At 45.4% G+C, this 22,971-nt stretch overlaps 1 protein-coding gene across 3 annotated transcripts; it reads right to left on the reverse strand.

Annotated features, from left to right (window-relative positions):
* Positions 1-10,615: 10,615 nt before the first annotated feature.
* KLF4 (KLF transcription factor 4) lies at positions 10,616-14,878 on the reverse strand. 3 transcript variants are annotated; one of them, XM_079707270.1, is made up of 4 exons: positions 14,753-14,878; positions 14,520-14,640; positions 12,624-13,869; positions 10,616-11,612 (listed from the first exon to the last, which is right to left on the reverse strand). In XM_079707270.1, the coding sequence occupies exons 1-4, from the start codon at positions 14,755-14,757 to the stop codon at positions 11,437-11,439; spliced, it is 1,548 nt and encodes a 515-aa protein (XP_079563396.1). In that variant the 5' UTR covers positions 14,758-14,878; the 3' UTR covers positions 10,616-11,436. The 3 variants fall into 3 exon arrangements, with proteins under 3 accessions (XP_079563396.1, XP_079563397.1, XP_079563395.1); XM_079707271.1 differs by lacking the exon at positions 10,616-11,612 and having other exon boundaries at positions 12,286-12,788; positions 12,879-13,869; XM_079707269.1 differs by lacking the exon at positions 10,616-11,612 and having other exon boundaries at positions 12,286-13,869.
* Positions 14,879-22,971: the final 8,093 nt, after the last annotated feature.

Here is a 22,971-nt window from a genome sequence, read left to right on the forward strand (position 1 = left end):
TTACATCTCAGGTAATGCTAAGTGCCCTGAGGAAAAATCAAGCATATTAAAAGATAGTACCAGGGACAGAATGGGAGGGCTCTTTTAGTATGGTCAGGGAAGGCTGCTCCAAGGAACTGACGTTTGAGCAGTCCTTCTATAACTGTCCCAATGCAAATATACCCTCAAGCACATAAACGTAGGTATATTTTTACCAAGTTGGATTGTACTATGTAGGTGTCTTCCCCTCCAGTTAACTTCTCCTGAACATTCTTCTGCATATAAAGAGTATATGGCTCAAGAGCTTGGGACTGGGTAGAATCCGGTTTAATTCCAGCTTCACCACTCACTGGTTTTGTGATTCCTGGCATGTTCCCTAAGCTCTCTTCGCCTCAGATCCTCATCCCTAAAATGTGGAGAATAATAATGTCTGCCTCATGGGGTTATTGAGGGGACTAAATGAGAAAAATACATGTCAAATGCTGAGTATAGGGACAGCATGCAGTAAACCTTAATAAAGGTTAGCCCTTATTTATTATTGTTTACCAGATAATTTTAATGGAGCACGGTAGTCCATTCTAAGGAGACCTAGGGCTTACTTAACCAATGCCGTACTGCTGGACAGAAAGATTTGTATGTAAACCTAACTCAGATGATATGAATTAGCTAAAGGAGAAAAATAAAACAGGAAAAAAACAAAACCCAAGTGTAGGAAATGTGCCAAATCAACACATTTTTTTAGTTGAGACTCTTTTTCCTTCTGCCACCCTGGATGCTGAATCACACACATTAAAAATCTGTCCATTTACCATCTACACTTAAGGTTTGGGGACCTCTTGGGAATTCGCTGGCGGTCCAATGGTTAGGACTCCGTGCTTCCACTGCAGGGTGCATGGGTTCCTTCTGTGGTTGGGGAACTAGGATCCCACATGCCACACAGCCAAAAAAAAAAAAAAAAAAGGTTTGGGGACCTCTGAGTCTTGCTTAGCAAGTCTGTCTATGGCCTGATACAGGCTGAGAAGGGTCTGGAAAAGTCTTAGGCTGGAATGAGGTTTTGCAGCGGCATGACTGCGGGAGACTTGGGGGCCTCAGATTCTTCGTGAGTGCAAAGGAAACTTCAGGTGAAATGTTTCTTGGAACTCCTTCTGACTCTGTTATTCATTTGTTCCTTGAGTACTAACCAGCTCCCAGACTGTGCTCCCATGCTCTGAAGAGACTTCCCTGCTTCCAAGATCTGAAATGGTCCTCTGAGTCACTTGTCCATTCCCCAAGGCACAGACCCAGATCTGTTTTAGGTTGAGGTCCCATTTAGGGGGAAAGGGATTATCTTCAGATACTGGGAACATTAGGAGAATGTTGGCAGAGCATTTTGGAAGATGGCAGAGAGGGAGTGTTTCCCATGGGATGTGGCTGAGAATGTGGGCTCAAAGTACAACACTCCAGCATGCCACTCCTTTTGGCTGACTTCCTCTTGGGCATTCTCCATTCAAGGGGGCCTCAGAGTGTATAGTCTTCAGCAAAAGATACTCTGTTAGGCTAACCTCCAGTTGGCCCAACTATCAAAAGGGCTGCTAGTTCTTTATTCTAATAGAATGAATACATGTGTGAAGTACTTTGGAATCAGTGAATGAAATACCCAGGAAGAAAAGCATGGCTTATTTACTTTTGATGATTTTATAGAGGCTGTGGTGGTGCTATAATGCAGAAATGGACTACCTTTTCTTGAGTCATTATCCAAACTGGAGCACAGAAGAATGTGGTGTATTTTTAATGGAATGACAGATAAGATTACTTGTTTCTATTAGAAAGAAGGGTAGATTAGGTCAATCTTGTCCTTATAGCTTCCTGTGCACCAAATTAACCCCTGTTTAGTTTAAAAAACAAACACATTCCAAGGAGGCGAGGAACAGAAAAACCCCCAAATGAAGTTAACTTGAGTTTACCTGGGAGGTGACATGATGTGGCAGAAAGAGCCTGAGCTTAGGAATCGGGTAGATCTGGCTTCCCATCACAGCTGTGTGACCTTGGGTGAGTCACTTGCTTCCTCTGGGCCTCAGTCTTCTCCACCACAAAATGGGCGTAATCACAAATCCCTAAACATCTAGCAAAGTCCTTGACATGCCATAGGTGCTCCATGAATGTGAATGCTTTCCTTCTACCTCCAGCTTGCTCAACTAGCAACTCCGAGTTCCCAGGACCTTCCTCCAAACATGCAAGAAATGTTTTCTTGTGGTCAATGGCAAAGACAAAGGATGAAGAGTTAAAAAGAAAACAAACAAATAAACCATACTTCCTAAACCCACAATCTAAGAAATTGTTCCTCCTCACGCAATTTCTTTTTTTTTATATACAAATTTATTTATTTTTGGCTGCGTTGGGTCTTTGTTGCTGTTAATAGGGCTTTCTCTAGTTGGGGCTACTCTTTGTTGCTGTGAAAGAGCTTCTCATTGCAGTGGCCTCTCTTGTAGCGGAGCACGGGCTCTAGGCATGCAGGCTTCAGTAGTTCTGGCACACGGGCATAGTTGCTCCGCAGCATGTGGGATCTTCCCGGATCAAGGCTCGAACCTGTGTCCCCTGCATTGGCAGGTGGATTCTTAACCACTGTGCCACCAGGGATGTCCCTCCTCATGCAATTTCTATTCCAAGTTTTATGTGGCCAATCTGGGAACACTGTCAAAGCAAATGTTAAAATTGTTTACCAAAGGACAGGTAGTTAAATATCATGTACAGCTGAGAATTTTGTTATCGCAAACCTAAAATAATTTGTCTCAAACCTTTCTTTATAAAGGAAGACATTGGATGGATGTATTCAGATATGTCCTGAGGTGGTCAGAGGATTTTTTTCTTTCAGTTCATTTTGTAGGTCCACTGTCTGGTCAGACCTCTGTAGTGATGTGTTTTTGGTTTTTTTTTAACAAAGTGCCATGCATTCTAATTAAGGAAATAATAAATGAAAATGTTTGTTTACCTATACCTATGAGTTATTTGTCAGTTGCTAAATAGATTACTGGCTCACTGTTGCTGGAGCCCAGGTAGACTCCACCATTCACAGAGAAAACCAATCTACCTGACTTCCTTAATCAGTGCAAACATTTGGCCCTGCAGTTTTATCAGTTTTTTCACAGGCAGCATTGATTGTATATCAGAACAAGAAAATGAAAATAAAAACCTCTAAACCTAGAAGAGGTCATGTGCTTCCAAATGCAAATTGAGATCCAAACATTAAACAATAGGGATCTCAATCCTTTTACAAAGGCACAAATTGCAAATCAGACTCCCACGCCAGAGTGGCTTTGTCTAACAAAGTCTTTAATGCAAAGAGTCCCTTAGGATCCCAAAGCCTCCCCTTTTTCTACAAGCTTTGGCACCTGGCACCAAAATAGCCTATGAAGTCAGTTATGCTGCCTAGCCATAAAGTTAATTGTGCTTAAAGCAAAATCAGGTTGTTCCCCCGGTCTAGATATGCAATCTCCAGTCTATAGAAACCCAAGTTACCTGGGTTTGCAGGTTAAGCTCCATTTTACTCGAATCATTCATTTCAACAGAAGTTTGTGATATCTTGTCAAATAAGGCTAAATCCTTCACGCTGAACCTGAAAAACGCGTTTTAACATGCTTTGACATGCGCCTGATAAACAAGTTGGAGGTATCTAAAATAATAAGCAATCAAGAAAACTGAAGGGAAAAGAATGGCTCATGTGGTTGTAGTCAACGTGGTTGAGTCTCTCAAAGAACTATCTGATCATTTTTCCAAGAGAGGTAAACAAGTTTTACTGAGTTAGGATGCTGATTTTCATTTCACTTGCACTTTATACCCTTAGCAGAGCAATTGCATTAGGGAAAAAATATCTGTAGACAGGCATATTTATATGTTCTTATTCATTTTCGGTTCCGTCTCTCTTTGCACAGTTGCTGTTAAGGTAGGTGTTGAACAGATTATATATGTTTGAATGAAGTTGCATGGAAATAGAAAGCAGAACAAAGCCAGAATTATATTTTTACATTTTTTCCTATGTTTTCCCTAGAGGGACACCGTGGTAAGTGAATAGTCCTTGTTTTAGCTGGTAACACAATACTATAATAGAAGCACAATAGAGATCCATGAAACACTTTTTTGGACATCGGAGCACAACATCACATTGAATTTAGAACTTTCCTTTTAAAACCATCCTTTTGCATGTGTCTTAAAAAAATCTGTATTAGCCTCTAATGTTCCCTTGGGTTCTCAGGATAGAGCCATCAGCCGGTTGGCTTGTTAAGCGAGACCTAGGCCCTGGCTGGTATTCAGATCCCCACCTCATGTGACCTTGGGCAAGTCCAGTCTTTTATCCTGGCCTCAGTTTTCTCCTTGAGTTAAAAGGTCTTGAAGACCCTTTCCTGCTCAGACAGCCTGTGTGATTTTATAGCTTTCAGTGCCTGCAATCTGTTACTCATTCCTCTGTGAGGCGGTAACAATGCCTCAAAGGCAGGGGCATTTGTCAACTCTATGCACTGTTTTCTAGAGTCAGTTTTCTAGAACAGTTTAGACATGTTCAGAAGTCAGAAAATTACTGTCATCCAAGCAGCAAGGAGAGTCTCAAGCTTGAAGAGCAGCAAACTTGAAGAAGAATAAGGTGACCCTTCCTCATTCAGGCAGACTAGCCCACCCAGGATCCTAGAATGGAAAGTGCCTTCTTAAAGCTTTTAAAGTGTGTTTTTTCCAAAAAAAAAAAAAAAAAACCTTCATAGTTTGTCATATGTTCACAGTACACTTATATTTTTGCCCTTGAAGGGAGGCACAATGGGTTTTCCAAAGGGAAGAATAAAATATTTCCTTTTCCCAAATTCTGGCTTCCTGAAGGCCATGCCCAGTTGTCCCCTAACTGCTTCCAGTGGGTCCCCTGACACCCATCTGCCTCCCCTAATACACATCAACATCCGCCCATATGAACAAAATTCTTTCCAGAATCAACACCGAAAATCACCTGGCAAGGAGGAGTCCTCTAAGAAGAAATGCCAGGATTTGGGCTAAATATTCAATAAATGATTAGTTGTATTCAATTAAATCCAGTAACTGTGGGTATTCAAGGGCAAAGAAGGAAAGCTCCCAGTACCCTTCAGGAGCTCGTGTCTGTTGGGGGAGCCAGACCCATAAAGTCTTTTTTTTTAAATTCTTGTTTGAAGTATAGTTGATTTACAATGTTGTGTTAGTTTCAGGTATACAGCAAAGTGGTTTAGTTATATATATACACATTATATATATATATATATATATATATATATATATATATATATATGTTTGTATGTGTGATATGTATACATGTATATATATTCTTTTTTAGATCCTTTTCCATTATAGGTTATTACAAGATATAGATATAGCTCCCTGTGCTATAGAGTGGGTCCTTGTTGGTTATCTACTTTATATATAGTGGTGTGCATAAAATCTTGTAGTCTATATGGATATGATTTTTTTAAATTAATTAATTAATTTATTTTTGGCTGACTTGGGTCTTTGTTGCTGCATGCGGGCTTTCTCCAGTTGCAGTGAGCGGGGGCTACTCTTTGTTGCGGTGTGCGGACTTCTCATTGTAGTGGCTTCTCTTGCTGCAGAGCACGGGCTCTAGGCTTGCGGGCTTCAGTAGTTGTGGCGCACGGGCTTAGTTGCTCCGCGGCATGTGGGATCTTCCCGGACCAGGGCTGGAACCCTTGTCCCCTGCATTGGCAGGCGGATTCTTAACCACTGCGCCACCAGGGAAGTCCAGGATATGATTTTAACGAAAAATCTAGATCGAGGGGGTGGGAGGGCTTATTAAGAACTCGCTATGAAGGATATATAAGTGCTTGTCAGGGGAATATGGATCTTTCCAGAAGCAGCAGAGACCAACATCTGCCAGCAAAGGCTCAAAGGCTGAAGCAGGCATAGTGCATTGGGGGGTCCAGAGTAGTTTTGCATGGCTGGTACCCTTAAGGTGTAATTGGGTACTTAAGGAGATGATACTGGACAGATAGCTGGGGGCCACAATTTAACTCTTTATCCACTACACCCTAGGGACCTTGGGAAGGTAATGAGTAGGGGAGGGGCTTGACCAGATCTGTTTGACCAGGAGAGCTGTGTGCTGGGACAGAAACAGGTGCTTTTCTTCCACCTCAAACTAAAAGTATAGATCATATTCATGGCATAGTGACCAACTCAGAAAACTTCTGCAGGAAACGTCCCCATCTTGTCTACCTTGACAAAGGAAATAGCACATTAATTGGGAGACAGAAAGTCTGGGGCTTTTAACTCCTAAACAGGTTCACTGGAAGAACCTGGATGTTAGTAAATCCTTCTGAATTGGGGTGTATCCATTTGCCTGTAGCCCTACTTGCCCAGCAGACTGAGGATAAAAGCATTAGAAGAGAAATGCTTTGAGTATGTCAGCAAGAATGAGAAACAAAAACAAAACACTAATCTGTGAAGGGAACCTCGGTTTCCTCGTCCATAAAATGGGGATGAGAGAGGGAAATCCCACCCCTACCTTTTGTTGTGAGGCTTAATTGAGGTAATGGAGTGTGTAAATGCTTCATAGACCTCACAGAGTTGTGCAGAAGTAAGGGGTGACTATACACTAGCAAAAAGTGACCCGATCAGCAAAGAGGTATGCTTGTCTTTATTGAAAAAATCCCTTCCATGTGTCATGTCTAAGAGACTCTTCTTTTGGTTTGCACCAATTCACATATCTCCTTGGCTTTCAGCAAGTGTATCTAAGAGTTCCTTCAATTTCCCTGTAAAGTTATTTATCCATTTTAGCTTTTAAGAGGGTATGCAGGGTAAAGTGCCTGAGTGCACTGGCTTTGTTTCATGATGATCTGACCACCATTCAGTAATATGTTATTTAGTGCCAGTTAACAGATTAAAATATTATAGGTGAGATAGGTGTTGTAACCCCACTCAACCTCCTGGCCTCAGATACCTTGGACTGGACATGGTTGACTGTTTGCCCTAATTGATTTTAGATAATTGTCAAATCTCCACCTGCAGCTTCATCTATACGTCTATTTATCTATCTCTCCATAAAGAGCTACTTCTCGTTTCTTATTCTGTTTAGATGATAACATGTAACATAGACATGAAAAGAAACACAAAAGGATAGCAAATGGCCCCCATACTCTGGGATATCATTATAATTATTGTGTTGTATCAATGAAAAATGTTCTAGGAGGTATATTCAGATGTCAAAGGGATTCTGGAAGTGTGAATTATTTCCTGTCGTTGCTATTAAATTAGATTTATATTTATTTCCTCCTTTTCCTTTAAGAACAAGTGGCACAGGACATTTGGGAAGACGGGTTGCAACATGCTGACTCATTTAGGGTGTTGAGAAGACTGAAGCAATTCGAAAAAGTGATATTATAGCACTGGCATCGTGGAAAACAATTAAAAAGATAGGCTCCCTATGTTCATATTTCCAGAGAAGCAATTTGACTGATATTCCTACCCCATGCACTTCCTCCCCCTCAACTGAATCAGCTGGCTATGGTAGCCTAGACGCCAGCCTGAAAGATTTTCTGTGTTTATGCTAACATTTTAGCAGTTGGTTTCCTTTGTGTTTTGACTGTGACCAGGGCACTGAACCCCTAGGTACTTCAGAAGGATTTAAGAATTTGTTAGTTTTTTAGATGGTGAGAAATTTACTCAAAATTTACTTTTTTGTTTAAGGTAAAGCCTTCCAAAGGGCGTCTGTTCTCAACTTTCATTTTAGTTTCACTTAATGTGAAAAAAAAACTTTATACAGCGTTCTGATTGCAACTGTATTCCCTGCATTTTCACAGGTAGAACATTCCGTGATATATTCCACAGCATTCATTATGTAGAGAGTTCTTGGTGGTTTTGTATGAAATATTATTGACTGAGTACTCTGCATGTGAACAGTGAATGATAGTTTCATAAACGACCTTTAGGAAGTACATAGCTTCAGCTTATCGCTATAAAAACATGTCACTATACAATAGCGTGTAAAAGGTGCTAAGACGAGGAAATAAAATACATAACAGGTTAATATATAATAATAAATAAAATGACAAAATAATAAATACACAAAAAAAGTTTGTGTAGGTCTGGATGCTGTCTATGCGTTTTATAAGAGAGGGAGAAGGGTGAAGGGTGAAGGTGGGGAGAAAGAGAGCGAATAAGGACTACAAATTCTTATTGTGCTGAATGGAGCTTCAGAAGCCAGAACAGGTGGCTACATAGGCTGCTAAATTTAGATATCCCCATAGATCAAAGTACAGAGGGTACCACCACGGCTTGTTTTAGTATTTTCCCTGCAGACTTGCTTCCATAGCATAAGGACTGACTTACCTGGACTTTCTTATATGTAAAGAAATTATATGTAAAAATCGTGAATCTCCAAATATGAAATAACATTGCTTATTTCTAAAAACTGGAACAGTTTTTGAAAGGAAGAGGATTAATCCCCAACTATCCTACTTGAGATGGTGAAGGTTCCTGTTTTGTTTTAACAAACCCAAACAAGACAGTAGGAGTCAAACAGGTTCTCAGGTTGAAAGAATATTTTGCTGGAAAAGGCATTTTGTTGGAAAAGAGAGAGACCGAAAGTCTGTTGATGTGTAGGAAACACTGTTGTTAATCCTGTGTGTGTGTGCGCACAAGTTAAAATCTAGGACATATAAAATTAAATGTCATGAGAAAAATGTAATAAGCAGGCATCTCAATTATTAGGTACTCTTTATTATACAGTATAAACGGCTCTGTAATGCAGTAATGACAGTACACCTAGGAGCTCAGAGCTGATAGGTACTAAAGTAAATAGTTTAGCTATTTGTGCATCTTGAATAGTTTTGTCCTGTTACATTTTTGGAAAATCTTCCTCATTTTAGATACCGAAGCTTTCTTATTCAGGTTAGAAAAAGTTAATGCAAGTGATGTTTCCCTATGACATCAGAAAAATTTGAATACATTTAAAATGTCTTGATATTTTGTGAATGATGTTTCTTCTACCTGAGATGATAGGCACTTAGTGAATATGAGAACGGTAGAACTTTTTGATAAACACTTTCCATACACAAACTATGTGCTAGAAACCTCTGTATAAGAGAAAGGTGGATTCCAAGAGCAGGAACCACAATTTAATACAAAAATAATGTATTAGAATGTAGGCTTTTTGTTTAAATAGCTTTAATTGCACTTTTAAAAATAAATAGCTTTTAATTGCACCAGTACTCTTTTTAAAACGTTTCTCCATTTAAAATAGACACTTACTTGACAATATTTGGAACCTAGAAAATTTAATCTGAGGAAACCAGTATTAATATTTTGGTGTTTCCTTCCAGTCTTTTCTCTTAATTTTCGATTGCTTCTCTCTCTCCTTCAATGCACACACACATTTGAACTTATACAATTGGAATCATACTGTTTATAGTCTTATATCCTGCTTTTTCCACTTAACATACCATGAGCATTTTTCATGTCATTAAATATGCTTTGAATATGCTCTTGGCCACATAAAATTCCATCCTATTGATGCACCTGTTTTCTTTTAAGCTAAGACACATGCCATGTTTTCCAGTCATGCTGGACTCTTAAAAGCCAAGGAAAATACTTTGTTGATCCACCATGAGCCTCTTATGAATTTCTGTTTTTCATTCCATTTATAAAATGTACCCACAGTGCAAACACACCTCTGAACACTAGCTATAATGGATAGGTAATAAGCAGTCTAAAGAAAATGTCAGTCAGCTTCTGTCTGCTTGACAATGTTAATTAGTCACCCACATTACCATTACAAATATAGTGTCAACAAGTGTCACAAATGCTTTTTCCATTTTGTGACAGCCACAAATGAACTTCAGATTCTTGGGTATCCACCGCAAAGTTTTAAGCTTTAATAATTTGAGAAATATGCTACCAACTTACAAAAACACCATTTAAAATCTACTTGAATTTACTTTACACTTGGTTTTGTGACTGAGTCATTTTTGCCTCTTTAGTTTCAGTCAGCTGAAACAATGGGGCTGGCTCACCTTCAGAGGACTGATGAAGTTTTAAAAATCTGCTAGAAACTTTGGTTCTGCCCTCTTTGGGGGCTATAACTAAAAGTAATGTATCTGTTACACAAAGCATAAGTGAATCCTTTAATCCTCAGGAGGGCACTGTGGAACCATGTTCCTTGGGGTTTTCTGCTGTGGGGAGGTTCTTTTGTTACATAAATTGTTCTGAGTGCAAGGGCAGGCCTCAAAAGAGAGACTTTTATATTTTCATTTAATTTTAAAGACAAACCATAAAGATCTTTCAAAATGTGAACGTGTATAACTACTCTTGTATTAAACTGAGCAAACTGAAGAATTATTGAGCCGTTTCTACCTGGAAGTTCATAGGTAGGGAAACTGCTTTCATGCACTTTTTAAAGTACATTTGAAAGAGGAACCTGAACCAGGTAAGTTTTAGTCTTTAAAAAGTCTTCTTTTAATCTGTCAAGATAAAGTTGGCTTTTTGGTGTGCTTTTCACATGCCTACCCACTGGGTTTAAACTGCAATTTCTGTTATGTGCTTTTCAAGGGGAAAAACAAAAACCAAAAACAGTGTTCAGATAAAATATTATAGGTTTATTTAAAACTTAATTCTCACCTTGAGTATGCAAAATACAAACTCCACAAAATGTTCATTTTTTTACTTCGTAGTTTACAAATATACAAAATAGAAGTTTGCTTAAATTTATATTACATATTTATTAAGGCAAGGAACTATATAGAAAAAAACATTTGTTCTGCTTAAGGCATACTTGGGAATAAACCATTGTACAAATTATTGCACATCTGAAACCACAGTGCATAACAGACTGTCTGCATAAAAAGGTTAAAGTAAACCAGGTGTATTTACCTGACTTAGGTCATAAATGTAGATCGGAAGACAAAAATAGATTTTCCTTGTCAAAGTATGCAGCAGTTTGAGAACTTTGGCCTCATTTGGTACCTTTAGAACCAAGACTCACCAAGCACCATCGTTTAGGCTATTAAAACACATTTTCTGTACCTGAATTTCTTCCTCTTCTTCTAAGATCGTAATAATGGCTTTTAGAAGGCAAAGAGAATACAAGGTGATCTTTATGCTTATATTGCATCGAAACAATTCAAGGGATTCTGGTCTTCCCCTCCCCCCAACTCACGGATCTAATGTATACCCTGATATCCACAACTTCCAGTCACCCCCTTGGCGTTTTGTAAGTCCAGGAATATATATTCAAGTTGGATTTAGAATTGGAATGATAGAAGATCCAGTCACAGACCCCATCTGTTCTTTGTCATTTGGTTTCCTCATGTCTCCTGATGATCCATTCACACGTTGACTTGTTGGGAACTTGACCATGATTGTAGTGCTTTCCAGCTGGATGCTTCCCCTCACCGGGAAGACAGTGTGAAAGATAAAAAATACTGAATGCTCGTCTGGCAGTGGGGGTCATATCCACTGTTTGGGGATTTAAAAGTGCCTCTTCATGTGTAAGGCGAGGTGGTCCGACCTCGAAAATGCCCGGTCGCACTTCTGACACTGGAAGGGGCGGTGCCCGGTGTGTTTGCGGTAGTGCCTGGTGAGTTCATCTGAGCGGGCGAACTTCCACCCACAGCCGTCCCAGTCACAGTGGTAAGGTTTCTCACCTGGAAAAGGAAAATAAAGCCACTGGAAGCGATTGTGAAAGAATTAAGAACTGGCCATAGAGGCTGAACATTCAACCAACTCCCCAAGCACCCCATTCCGAAAGGATCCAGGAAGTCTTTATACCTCTTAAGGCCAGATTAAATTTTAGATCATAAAGCAGGAATATAAGAATTTTTTGCTCTTGTTTTTTTTTTTTTAGGGGAAGTTGGATAGCTTATCACAGAAAACAAAGACCACTTAAACCTATACTTCTGTTGGACTAACGTTTTCATTCTTTTGAGCTAAGATATCGCTGTGGAGGAAATGAATTTAGAAATTATGGCTGCTAGTGCCTCTCCTAGTCCAAATCAGTAATATCCTATCCCACTATAATTGGCTCTAAAAAGTGACAGGAGGCTACTTTTCCTGTACCAACATTATTCATGACTGCTATGCCTTAATGACCTTATATACCTACTTACATCCACAAACAAATTCTCTGCGGTGACAATCTCAAACCAGAATCTCAGCAAGCCTAACCATTAAGTCCTTGGGATTTAAATAAAACCTAATTGTTAAGACTAGAAAGGGGGAGGGGTGAAACTGGGTAAGGAAAAATCAATAAAAATAGCCTAGAAAACAAAAAACTGATTTAAAAAAATACCATGCTTTTGCACTGCAAAGTATAATTTCTTTTCTTTTTCTTTTCTTTTTTTTTTTTTTGCAAAGTATAATTTCTTGATTACAAGGGCAATGGTTTGCTCAAGCTAGAAGAGGCCCACAGGCAGCCTGGAATCTCCCTGCCTTTCAAAGGCCTAACAAAACTGCATTTTCAAGCACTGATACCATCCGCCCAGCAAAAGGCTCCTGAGCAAAATAGTAGGCGCCGGTTTGCTTTCTCTCCTGTGATCCAGGAGATGGAGGAGATAGACTGCGCCCCACATCCCAAGGGAGGCCCTGAGGAGTGTCCGTAGTCAGCCGATGAGGCTGGACACCAGCCCCCCTCCTTTTCGCGGCTTCTGGCCTCCTACCTGTGTGGGTTCGCAGGTGTGCCTTGAGATGAGAACTCTTCGTGTAAGTTTTGCCGCAGCCTGCGTAATCACAAGTGTGAGTGGCCGTCCTTTTCCGGGGCCACGACCTTCTCCCCCTCTTTGGCTTGGGCTCCTCCGGCATGCAGGAACCGGGTGGCATGAGCTCTAGGGGTGAAGAAGGTGGGGTCAGCGTCATCCCGTGTGCCCCGCCGGGGCGGGGCTCCCCAGCCCCAACTATGAATCCCTGGGACTGACCTTGGTAATGGAGCGGTGGGACCTGCGGCTGCAACTGGTCGGGCAGGAAGGGAGGGTAGTTGGGCCCCGGGTGGGGATGGAAGCCCGGGGGTAGCGGCAGGGCAGGATGACAGTCCCTGCTGCTCAGCAGTTCCTCGGCACCCAGGGTCGGGGTAGTCCTGCTGGGGAGCTGCCGCCCCAAGGGAAAGTCGTGGGCAGGAGGCCGGTGGCCATTGCTGAGAGGGGGTCCAGTGCCTAAGTGGGCATCTAGGGACCGACCGACGGTACACGAAGAGACAGCCTCTTGCTTGATCTTGGGGCACATGCGCGGCGGCCCGCCGCTGTAGGGCGCCACCACCACCGGGTGGCTGCCGTCCGGGCTGCCTTTGCTAACACTGATGACCGACGGGCTGCCGTACTCGCTGCCAGGGGCACTCAGCGAAGCCTTCAACACAAACTTGCCCATCAGCCCGCCACCTGGCGGCTGCGGCTGCTGCGGTGGAATGTACACTGGGTCCAATTCGGGCCGCAGGAGCTCGGCCACGAAGCCGCCGGAGGGGCTCACGTCGTTGATGTCCGCCAGGTTGAAGGGAGCTGTCGGAGGGGGTGCAGACTCCCGGCCGTAGAGGAGGCCGCCGCCCGTGCTGCCCGGCGCCACGCCCGGGTCGCCCCCGGCCCGGATTGGATAGCTGAAACTGCAGGTGGAGGGCGCACTGGCAGGACCGCTGCTCGACGGGGAGGACGAGGATGAGGCTGATGCCGACGAGGACACGGTGGCGGCCACTGACTCCTGATGGGACAGCGAGTTGGAGAGGATAAAGTCCAGGTCCAGGAGATCATTGAACTCCTCCGTCTCCCTTCGGGGTAAGAGAGCCGGGTTGCTGCTGCCGCAAGCCGCGCCGACTCCGCCACTCTCCAGATCGGTGGCCACGGTCGCCGCCGCCAGGTCGTAGGGGCGGCCGGGAAGCACCGGGGGAAGTCGCTTCATGTGGGAGAGCTCCTCCCGCCAGCGCTGCGGGGACAGGACGCGAGAGAGACCGTCAGTGCTGTCCCTAACTGCCACCCAATGTAGTGGTGGGCCCGCCGCGCCTACACCGCCTAGACACGGGGACCGGGCAGGCAGGAAGCGCCCGGGGACTCCGGGTGCCAGCGCTGCAGTCATGGCCCACACCCGGGTCCGAGGAGAGGCAGTGCGTCGATATGGAGGATGTTATGTTGTGTCTGCCCGATTGCGTGTTAGCCAGCGCCGCGGCTCGCCAGCCTGGGTCCCTCCCCCGCCAGATCCTGGGGACGCTCCCGCCGCCCCGGAATTGGGACACCGAGGCTCTCTCGGTGCGCCCTCGCCAAGGGGACGCCTACGCGCCAAGCTCACTCTGGCCCAGCCAGCGTCTGGGTACACAGACACCTCCCGCCCTGCCGCTTGCACGCTCCAGGATATGTGCGGACCCGGTGTGCACCCCCGGAGGCTCCACAGCGTCGGGACCACACGCATGTATAGCTGAGACAAGGGCGCGGAAGCCATCCCGGGAAGGCTGCGGAGCCCGTGCGGTGGCCACTCCTCCCCGTCGACCGGTGGTTGTCGGTGACCCCAGGGCTCCGCCCGTCCCCACCCCACCCACAGAAGCCCACCGGAGGATCCCAAAGGCCCGGAGCAACACTCACGTTATTCGGGGCACCTGCTGGACGCAGTGTCTTCTCCCTTCCCGCCGGGCCGGACGCGAACGTGGAGAAGGACGGGAGCAGTGCGTCGCTGACAGCCATGTCAGACTCGCCAGGTGGCTGCCTGTGGGCCGGGTGGGGAGTACACAGAGGCAGGAGTCAGGGGACACTCTCGACTGCCACTCTGGTGCGTCCCACCGGCCCTCACCCCTCCCTGCGCCCCGCGCCGCACCTACCTCATTAATGTGGGGCCCCAGAAGATCCTTGGGAGTCCGAAGCAGTGGGGTACCCGAACCCCAAAGTCAACGAAGAGGGAAAAAAAGGAACTTAGAAACGAAGCCAAAACCAAAAACCCCAAATTGCCCGAGATCCTTCTTCTTTGGATTAAATATAAAAGGGAGATGTCTTAAAAAAAAAGTTCCTTTGTATACAAAAGTTCTTAGAAAAGTTGTAAACTCATAAAAATAGACAATCAGCAAGGCGAATAAAAGTAGGTCCGGTGGCCGGGTTGCGCTCTCTTCGACTCAGCAGCGTCCGCCACCGCTGTCGCGGTCGCCGCGGCTATCGCCGTGGGCGCTGGGGCTGTGGCCGGGGTGGCTGGCGGGCGGCGCCGCCAGGTGAGACTGGCCGCGGTGGCGCGTATCTGCGGACTGGGCGGCGGCGCGGGGCGCGGAGTCCGGGGGGCTGCGCGGGGCGCTCGCGGCCATGGGCGCTGGCCGCGGGCGGGTGGCTGGGTGGGGGGCCGGAGGGGCGGGGAGGGGCACTTGGCGGCTCCCGGTGCCACCGCCGCCCGCCACCGCCTCTGCTCCCCGCGCGCCCGCAGCCGCGCTCGTTCTCTCGGGCCGGGGAACTGCCGGCGCCCGCCGGCGCGCTCCTTACTTATAACTTCTTGGCTCCCGCCCTCCCCCGCGCCTCCTACCCGCTGTGTGCTGGGGCCCGCCGCCAGGCCCCGCCCCCTCCCTGTCTTCTCTCCTCCCTCCCGCAGCCCCCCCGTGCGTTGCCGTGGCAGCTAAATAAACAAACTCGGCGCACGTGGGGGCGGGGAGGAGGGAGGGGCGCGGGCGGGGCCCGGCGGGCTGTGACGCCAGCCCGGCAGCTGGCGGGCAGGAGCCGCGCTGACGCCGGCGGCGGTGGCGGCAGCGGGCCCGGCGTGGGGCTCTGGGTACGGGGCGCGGGTCCGGTCGCCGCGAGACCAGGACGGTCGGTGTCGCCACGGGCGGCTCCTTGGGTTCGAAGCCCACGGTCGAGAAGGCCAGTAGGGGCAAAGGGGGATGGTAACGCGCCCCCACCCCGGTCCCGGGACGCGCTCGTCGAGCTGTCTGCGCTCTAGAGAAGAGCGGGTTTATCCGCGTGACTCCTCCAGCCCGGGTCCCTCTTATACGCACTCAGGACCGCGGCTCTAGGGCCCGAGCTCCAGTGCGGGCGCTTGGCCTTGCCTCGCACGGTTCTTCGCGGGCTCTTCTGCCGGATGGGGGTGGGGGAACAGAGAGGAGGCGGGTGCCCAGCGCTGCGTGGCTGGGACCGGGAGCCTGAGAAGGCCGGAGGAGGGGTGTTCCCCGCCTGGAAAGGGCGGAAAGAGGCCGGAATTAGAAATGGAGCTACAGTTTTGATATTTGAAGGAGCGAGCAAGGGAGTGAAAGGGCTCAAGAGTCACTTTGTGAGGTGGGGGAGAGGAGAAGGGCGTGAGGCGTGGGGACACCTTTCAAGCTGGAATCTCAAAGCACTTTGCAAGGCACGCAACTCTCCTTTCCACTTTATGGATGAGAAAACTGAGTCAGAGAGAGGTGAAATGGCGAGGTAAAGGTCAAACGGCAGCTCTCCCTTGGCTTAGGCTCTGAGCGGTCAAACCCACCGAAAGAAACTTAGCTGGAAAGTGTCCCCGTGCCAGAAAGTGGAACGGTGCACTGGGACCCCGATTCCCGAAAAGGGCACACGGAGCTCGCGGCAGCCGTGCCTGCCCACAGGGCAGAGAAGAGGAAACGGCGGTCTTTACTCCAGTCTTGTAACTGCCTCCCCTCCCCCACTCCCCCTTAGTTTGTGATCAGTAATTTTCCAGCCGGGAAATGTTTTCGTTCTCATCTTCTCTGCGAACAGCGCTGTTTTTTTTTTTGTTTTTTTTTTTTAAACGTGAGTGTGGTGTTCGGTATCGCTTTCTAAACGTAGGCTTGTGAGGTGTTTTGTTTGGATTCAGGCGAGCACAGGGCTCCGCCCGCCCTCTCCACCGAGCCCCCTTGTCAATAAACGCGGCCAGTCCCGTCCGGGTTTCAGCCCAAGAGAGAAAAGGTAGGAGGCGGGCCGGGAAAAGGATCGAAGCCCCTGCCCTGGGCAGTGTGCTCTCACCCTCATCGAGATCCAGTTACCTCGTACTTTAAGTCGTTGTCACCTTGTTTATTTGAGTCCTGCGATCCTGGTACCTATTAGGTTTCCTCAGAATATTTGTTATCCTTGACTTTTCCACTCCTTGCCAACCACAGAAGCATTCTTGGAATGCATCGCTCCCCGAATGAATCCACTCGACCCTTTATGCCAAGGCCAGGAATCCTGCTCTGTCCGGAGAGTTGGAAGCCCTTGAGGATGACTTCCATCCTCCAGCCCGGCTTTGGCCAATGGCTGCGAGATCCTGCCGCTGGGGGAAGGGCATGCTTTGGCAGGACCCCCCCCACCCCGAACCTCCTCCCGCGGCCTGGAGGGTTTCAACCCCACCCCATAGGAGCCAGCCAGTTACTTTAACTCTGAAAATACTGCCCTTTTCAAAAGGAGGAACCAAGAAAGAAAGATACCTGCTACCTCCTCCCGCTGTTCCTTTCATTATGATGGCAGACATTTCTTGGGATACTAGGACTTGAGGATTGCATGGAGAAGTTATCCACTTTACCATCAAGGCCAAGGTTCCTAAACTGCACTGAACTTGGATAAGCCTTGATTGGCAACCATCACCTTCATGATGTAAATGTTTGTCAGGACTTGGAATTTCCTATTTAGGTAGCCAGTGCATGAGGAGTTTTCTGCTTTTCTCCCATTTATCTAAGGCAGTAGCCCTTCCCCTTCGAGAAAAGTAACCACCACAATGAAAAAACAATATTACACAGATGAATTGGAAAACCACTATTATTGTATCATATAATCAAGAGAAGATTCTGAAACTCAATTAAAAATACCAACTTGGGCTTCCCTGGTGGCACAGTGGTTGAGAATCTGCCTGCTAATGCAGGGGACACGGGTTCGAGCCCTGGTCTGGGAAGATCCCACATGCTGCAGCGCAACTGGGCCCGTGAGCCACGACTACTGAGCCTGCGCCTCTGGAGCCTGTGCTCTGCAACAAGAGAGGCCGCGATAGTGCGAGGCCTGCGCATCGCGATGAAGAGTGGCCCCCTCTTGCCACAACTAGAGAAAGCCCTCGCACCGAAATGAAGACCCAACACAGCCAAAAATAAACAAACAAACAAATAAATAAAAAGCCATACATTTGAAGCCCTTTAAAAAAAAAAAAAAAGCAACTTGTAGTTTCCAAACAGCTTTCTGGAGGAGGGAAGCCAGTGCCTCTTTGTGGCAGGCAACTTTCTGGTTATTCCTCTGATTGCATCATAAAGGGAAATCTCTAGATTTGCTACAGATTTCTAAAAGAGGTGAGGAACTTCAAGTTCACAAATCATCTTCTTTCAAGGCAGGTGCCCGGTGTGACATCAGGGTTATGACCCTCCCTCTCCTCTTCAGAACAGGTAGGTCCAGAAGAGTTAAATCCCTGCCCTATATAATTTATAAACATAAGGCTGAGTAGATGTTTGATGACTAAATTGCACTCTGAAATAATAATGGAAGACACCCTTTAAAGGAGAATTAAATACTTATTGGTGACTTCATTTCAGCAAACTGATACTACAAGTTTTGTGGTATGGAAGTTAATTATTAATGTCCTTGGAGTTATAAGATAGTTTTTTTTTTCCCCAGCACAAACTGCATTAGTTGGCAGAAGATGTGATGGAAACCATTAGTGCCAAGGGGTTAATGTGGAGCCATGGAGGGGTGTGATAGATTGAAGAGGCTACATAGTGTTTCAAGGGAAGGACTCTGCAGCCAGAATTGGACACTGGATCTGGGTACCTGGCAGCACCCTGGCCTGGTGTCTGTGCATAAATGCCACAGAACTCAGGAAAAGCTGCTTTTTCAGAAGGTGAAAGCAAGAGATGCTTTTAAGAAACCATCGCTCTGAAATGAAATCCCTGCGGATAAATAACTGGGAGAGGGTCTTGCAACTTTCTCAAGGTGGCAAAGCTTTTCTCAGCCTCTGAGTGACTCCCACATCTTGGTGAACTCTCAGCCTCTTTTCCACCTCAGTCTTGTGCAGAGGTTAAGAAAGTGGGCTGTAACACTAGATTTCCTGGGTTCATGTTCTGGCGCTGCTGCTTTCTAGCTAGGCAAGTTCCTTGACCTCACTTTCCCTGTTTTTTCTTCTACAAAATGGGGATATTAATAGTATCTACTGCTTAAAATAATGAGGACTATAAATGGGATCATCCAAGTAAGGTATTTAGTGCCGGAGTTCCCTTTCAGCTCTCAGCTGTATGCTCATTAATCCCCTTTTGGGTCAAGAACCTCAATCCACTCAGACGCGTACCATAATTTTCCCCACCATATTTCATCACCCTTCCCCAGCTTCCCAAGCTAGAAACCTAGATTCCCCTCCACTCCTGCCTCATTTTCTTTGACCTGGGCATCCAGGCATCCGCAGAGTTCAACCACTTCTCTTCCTAAATATCTGTTATCCTTCTCCTACGATCAAGTTGGGCTGCCTTGGTTCAAGCCCTCCTCATTTATCACTTTTAATTACTGCTGTAAGCCTCCAAACTGTTGTCCTCTTCTTCCACCTCCCCCATAGTCCCCCTGGAGGGACTTCCCTGGTGGTCCAGTGGTTAAGACTCCGTGCTTCCACTGCAGGGGGCTCAGGTTGGATCCCTGGTCAGGGAACTAAGATATCCCACATGCCGCGTGGCCAAAAAAAAAAAAAAAAAAAAAAAAAAATCATAGTCCCCCTGGAATTTCCCTGCCAGATCTAATCGAGTTTGTTCAGATCACCACCAGTTCCATTTCTGCCCAGCTGCCCTCCATCAGCTCCCCTTTGCCTAAAGGAGCAAAACCAAACTCCTTAGGCTGATATACCAAACTCTTCCTACTCTGGCTCTAGACAGACTAACAGGATCATCTCCAGACTCTGATCCCACCCTCCCTCGACTTTAACTGGATGTTATCTCAAGCCTCTGAATACACAATGTGCATTTCCTCCTCTGTTTTCTCCTCTGAAATGCCTTTTCTCCCCTCGGGCTCTCAACGGCCTCAAACTCCTGAGCCCCTCTTAATTGCCCCTTGGTCTGTTAGTCCCTGTCTAGATTCATCCTCTTTCCTCTGAGCTCTAATAAAGCCATGTGGCCACTCACTCTATGCTACTTACCCATTGGACTACAATTATCTGGCTACTTGTTTGTGGCTCCTGTTCCACTGGAACGTCTTTGGGACAAATGCCCAGCGAGTATACATTGTAGCATGAAGGGAGCCTGCAAAGCTGCCTTGGTAAAAGGATTCATCTGGGAGCCCTGCCCTGAGCCCTGCCCTTATCTTGTCAGTAACGTCTGCCTCTGGTGGAGAGTTCACTGGCTCGGTCCTCTGCTTTCCAGTCCCTTCTCTTCTTCCACCCACTTCTCTTCTTTGAAAAATTCTATGAAGGAGACAGAAAATAAAGTCCTTCATAATTCTGTTCTCTCAAAACAGTTGGACAAAAAGCGAGGGAACAGCCCGGGCCAAGGTATTGTAATAAAACAAACTAGAAAACACAAACAAAAATAACCGAAAGCCAAACCAAAACCAGACAGAGAAAGTGTCCACTCTTTTCTGGAGCCAAATCCACTGCCTTTCAAAACCCAAACATTGGGTTTTGAAGTTTTTAGAGCAGAGAATGAATCGCAGACGTTAAAAAATCAATTCTCAGAAATTTAATTAAAATCTTTTTCATGAACCTTTAGGTTTGATCACTTAAGCTACATTCTTAGCCCCAAAATGTGAGGCCCATACATTCTTTAAGCTATTTAAAAAGAAATTCTACACCTAATGGGATTATCTTAAAGACTGGAACTGTTCTGACAGCAATATGTTAAATTCGGGCTTTTCAGTGTCCTCAGCTTGTACTGAGATGTTAAGAGGATACAAACAAACAAAAACCAAAATCTCTTTTTAGATTGTTTATTTTTAAATGTCTAAGTACAGCGTAATATCTTTTAAGAGTAAGGTACATAGTCGTAATATTTATCTTAACAAATTATTAGGGTCTAACATTCACCGTCTTTTATCAACTGTGATTGTTTTTAAGGCCACAAGAAGAATCCTGATACTATATGCTTTTGAAAAGAAATCTAGCTTTTAAAGTAAATGAATCAGCAAAGAATGCAAATCAGCAGAGAAACCTGTTCCTGGAATTTTCTCCTTGACTTGGTTCACCAAATTTTCCTGGCCTGGTGAAGAATTTCCCCAGGGAAAATTAGCATTAAAAAGAGAAGCAAAACATTATTATACTCTGGAAGATTCTATCTCCTTAATTTAAAAGCCTCCACGGGCTGCATGGCAATTGTATCTCAGTAAAACTGAAGGAAAATAAAGTTTCTGTACCTCATATTCTTAGACCAGTACAATGTCGCCCTTCTGAGGAAAACATGGTTCCCTGGTTTAAATCAGAATGGAAGTCAAATTTTTGCAATATGGAAAGTGTAGGGATTTTGAGCGTTTGAAAATGAGTGTTTCACACCCTGAGAAATGCAAACAAGAAACAAACCATTCTGTGTTTAATTTTCTTCCCAGTTTGTGGGCCAGACAAGAGGATAGGTTATTTTTGCCAATTTGACATTATGTACTCCTGGCCAAGGAAATGATTAAAAAAAAATAATAACAATGCATTTGATTATCCTGCGGTTCACTCTTTCTCACAAACATTGTGTTTGTTAATCAATTTTAATATACTGGCTGGTGGGAAGGGTGCTGGGAGGATGGCCAGTGTCAGTGTTTTTAAAAAAAAGGTCAAAATAAATTTCTGGCAGCCCTCAAATATCTCATATTGTGCTTGATTTATTTTTCAAAGTTGCTAGCTCAAATCTAGACACAGGCTTTTCTTATATCAAGGGACGATCAGAAGCTTCTTGAAAGAGAAAGCCCTAGAATAGTTACCTAATCTTAGAGGAATTTCCAGCATCATAATAGAGATTCAACAAGGTAATCTATGCAGAGACTCACTCAGTCAATGTTGTCAGTTACTGATGAATTTTTCGGATTGCTACACTTACCCAACAAAGCTTTCAGAGTCATGTGTTTATGGGAAACACTGAACTGTTGAATTTCAATGTTCTGTGTTTCATTCAGCAAACCCGGTTTTCCATTAAAATAGAGACTGTTTTGGGTTTCTTTAAAGGCAAGAGAATCTTTGGTCTATGTGAGTGTGGATTAGAGTGTCATTATCTGAGTTTGATTCTTTGCCCCCTCTTGCTTCAACTCAGTGAAGGAGAGGTCTTGGCAGAATTCACTGGCTTATGGGGATGAAGGAAAAGCTTGGGATGAAAGTGCAGACACGCAGGGGGAGATGGCTGGGACGGCCACCCAAGAATTTGGATTCCAGGCCCTGTGCTGCCTCTTACTAGTTGGATGAACTTGGGCATGTCATCTAGCTGCCCTCTACTTTCCTTGTCTGTGAAATGGGGCTATGAGTGTACCTGCCTCACAAAGCTGTTGTGAGCACTGAGACATTGGGTGTGAAAGTCACCATCAGTGTTATCTTCTGCACTCTAGCAATGAAACCTGACATAGTTATCCCCATTTGATAAGCTTGAAATTGGTTCTGTTGTACCCAACACTGGGAGATGATGCGGTATCTTGGTTTGAAGACCAAAATGCTTTTTCCCAAAATTCTGCCCACCCCCCTCTACCGGATATCCCAGCATCACAGCAGATTTAACAACTAAGGACCAAGCTCACCTAAAAGCTCACAAAGACAGTGTTTTAAGTAGGGCCAGGTATAAATTAACTTGGGAATCACACTTTTTGAATTCGTGCCATGACTTGCAAAGGCCTTTTTTGGGCTGTATCCGATCTAGAAAGACAGTGACCTTGACCCTTCATAAGCCAGTCAAGACTTAGGTTGGACAGCGGGGAGTTTCAAAGTCAAATTCACCACTGGAGAGTTATATACTGGTAAACAATCTTGGCAAAGTTCTAAGCTTGTCTTTCCTGGGAGTACTGGAAGGGTCTGCCGTGTTCTCCCTCCAGGAATCAGAAGGAGCAGGAACATTCAAAGTAATAATTAACACCACGACTGTCAGACACGGTACCAGATACGGTGCTGAGCACTTTCTGAGGTTGGCACTGCCACTGATGCGCTAGAATGCGGGCTTCAAGGGACAAGGGCCCTGGCTGACTTATCCTT

This window comes from Hyperoodon ampullatus (assembly GCF_949752795.1).
Source record: "Hyperoodon ampullatus genome assembly, chromosome: 6".
In the NCBI taxonomy this organism is placed as follows: domain Eukaryota; kingdom Metazoa; phylum Chordata; class Mammalia; order Artiodactyla; family Ziphiidae; genus Hyperoodon; species Hyperoodon ampullatus.

Bases quoted from the DNA above. Each gene is read 5' to 3' on its own strand.
- KLF4 (XM_079707269.1), bottom strand. The intron at 13,870-14,519 runs GTGAGTGTTGCT...CTGTCCCCGCAG, and splicing joins CAGCAGGTGCCCCGAATAAC to CGCTGGCGGGAGGAGCTCTC.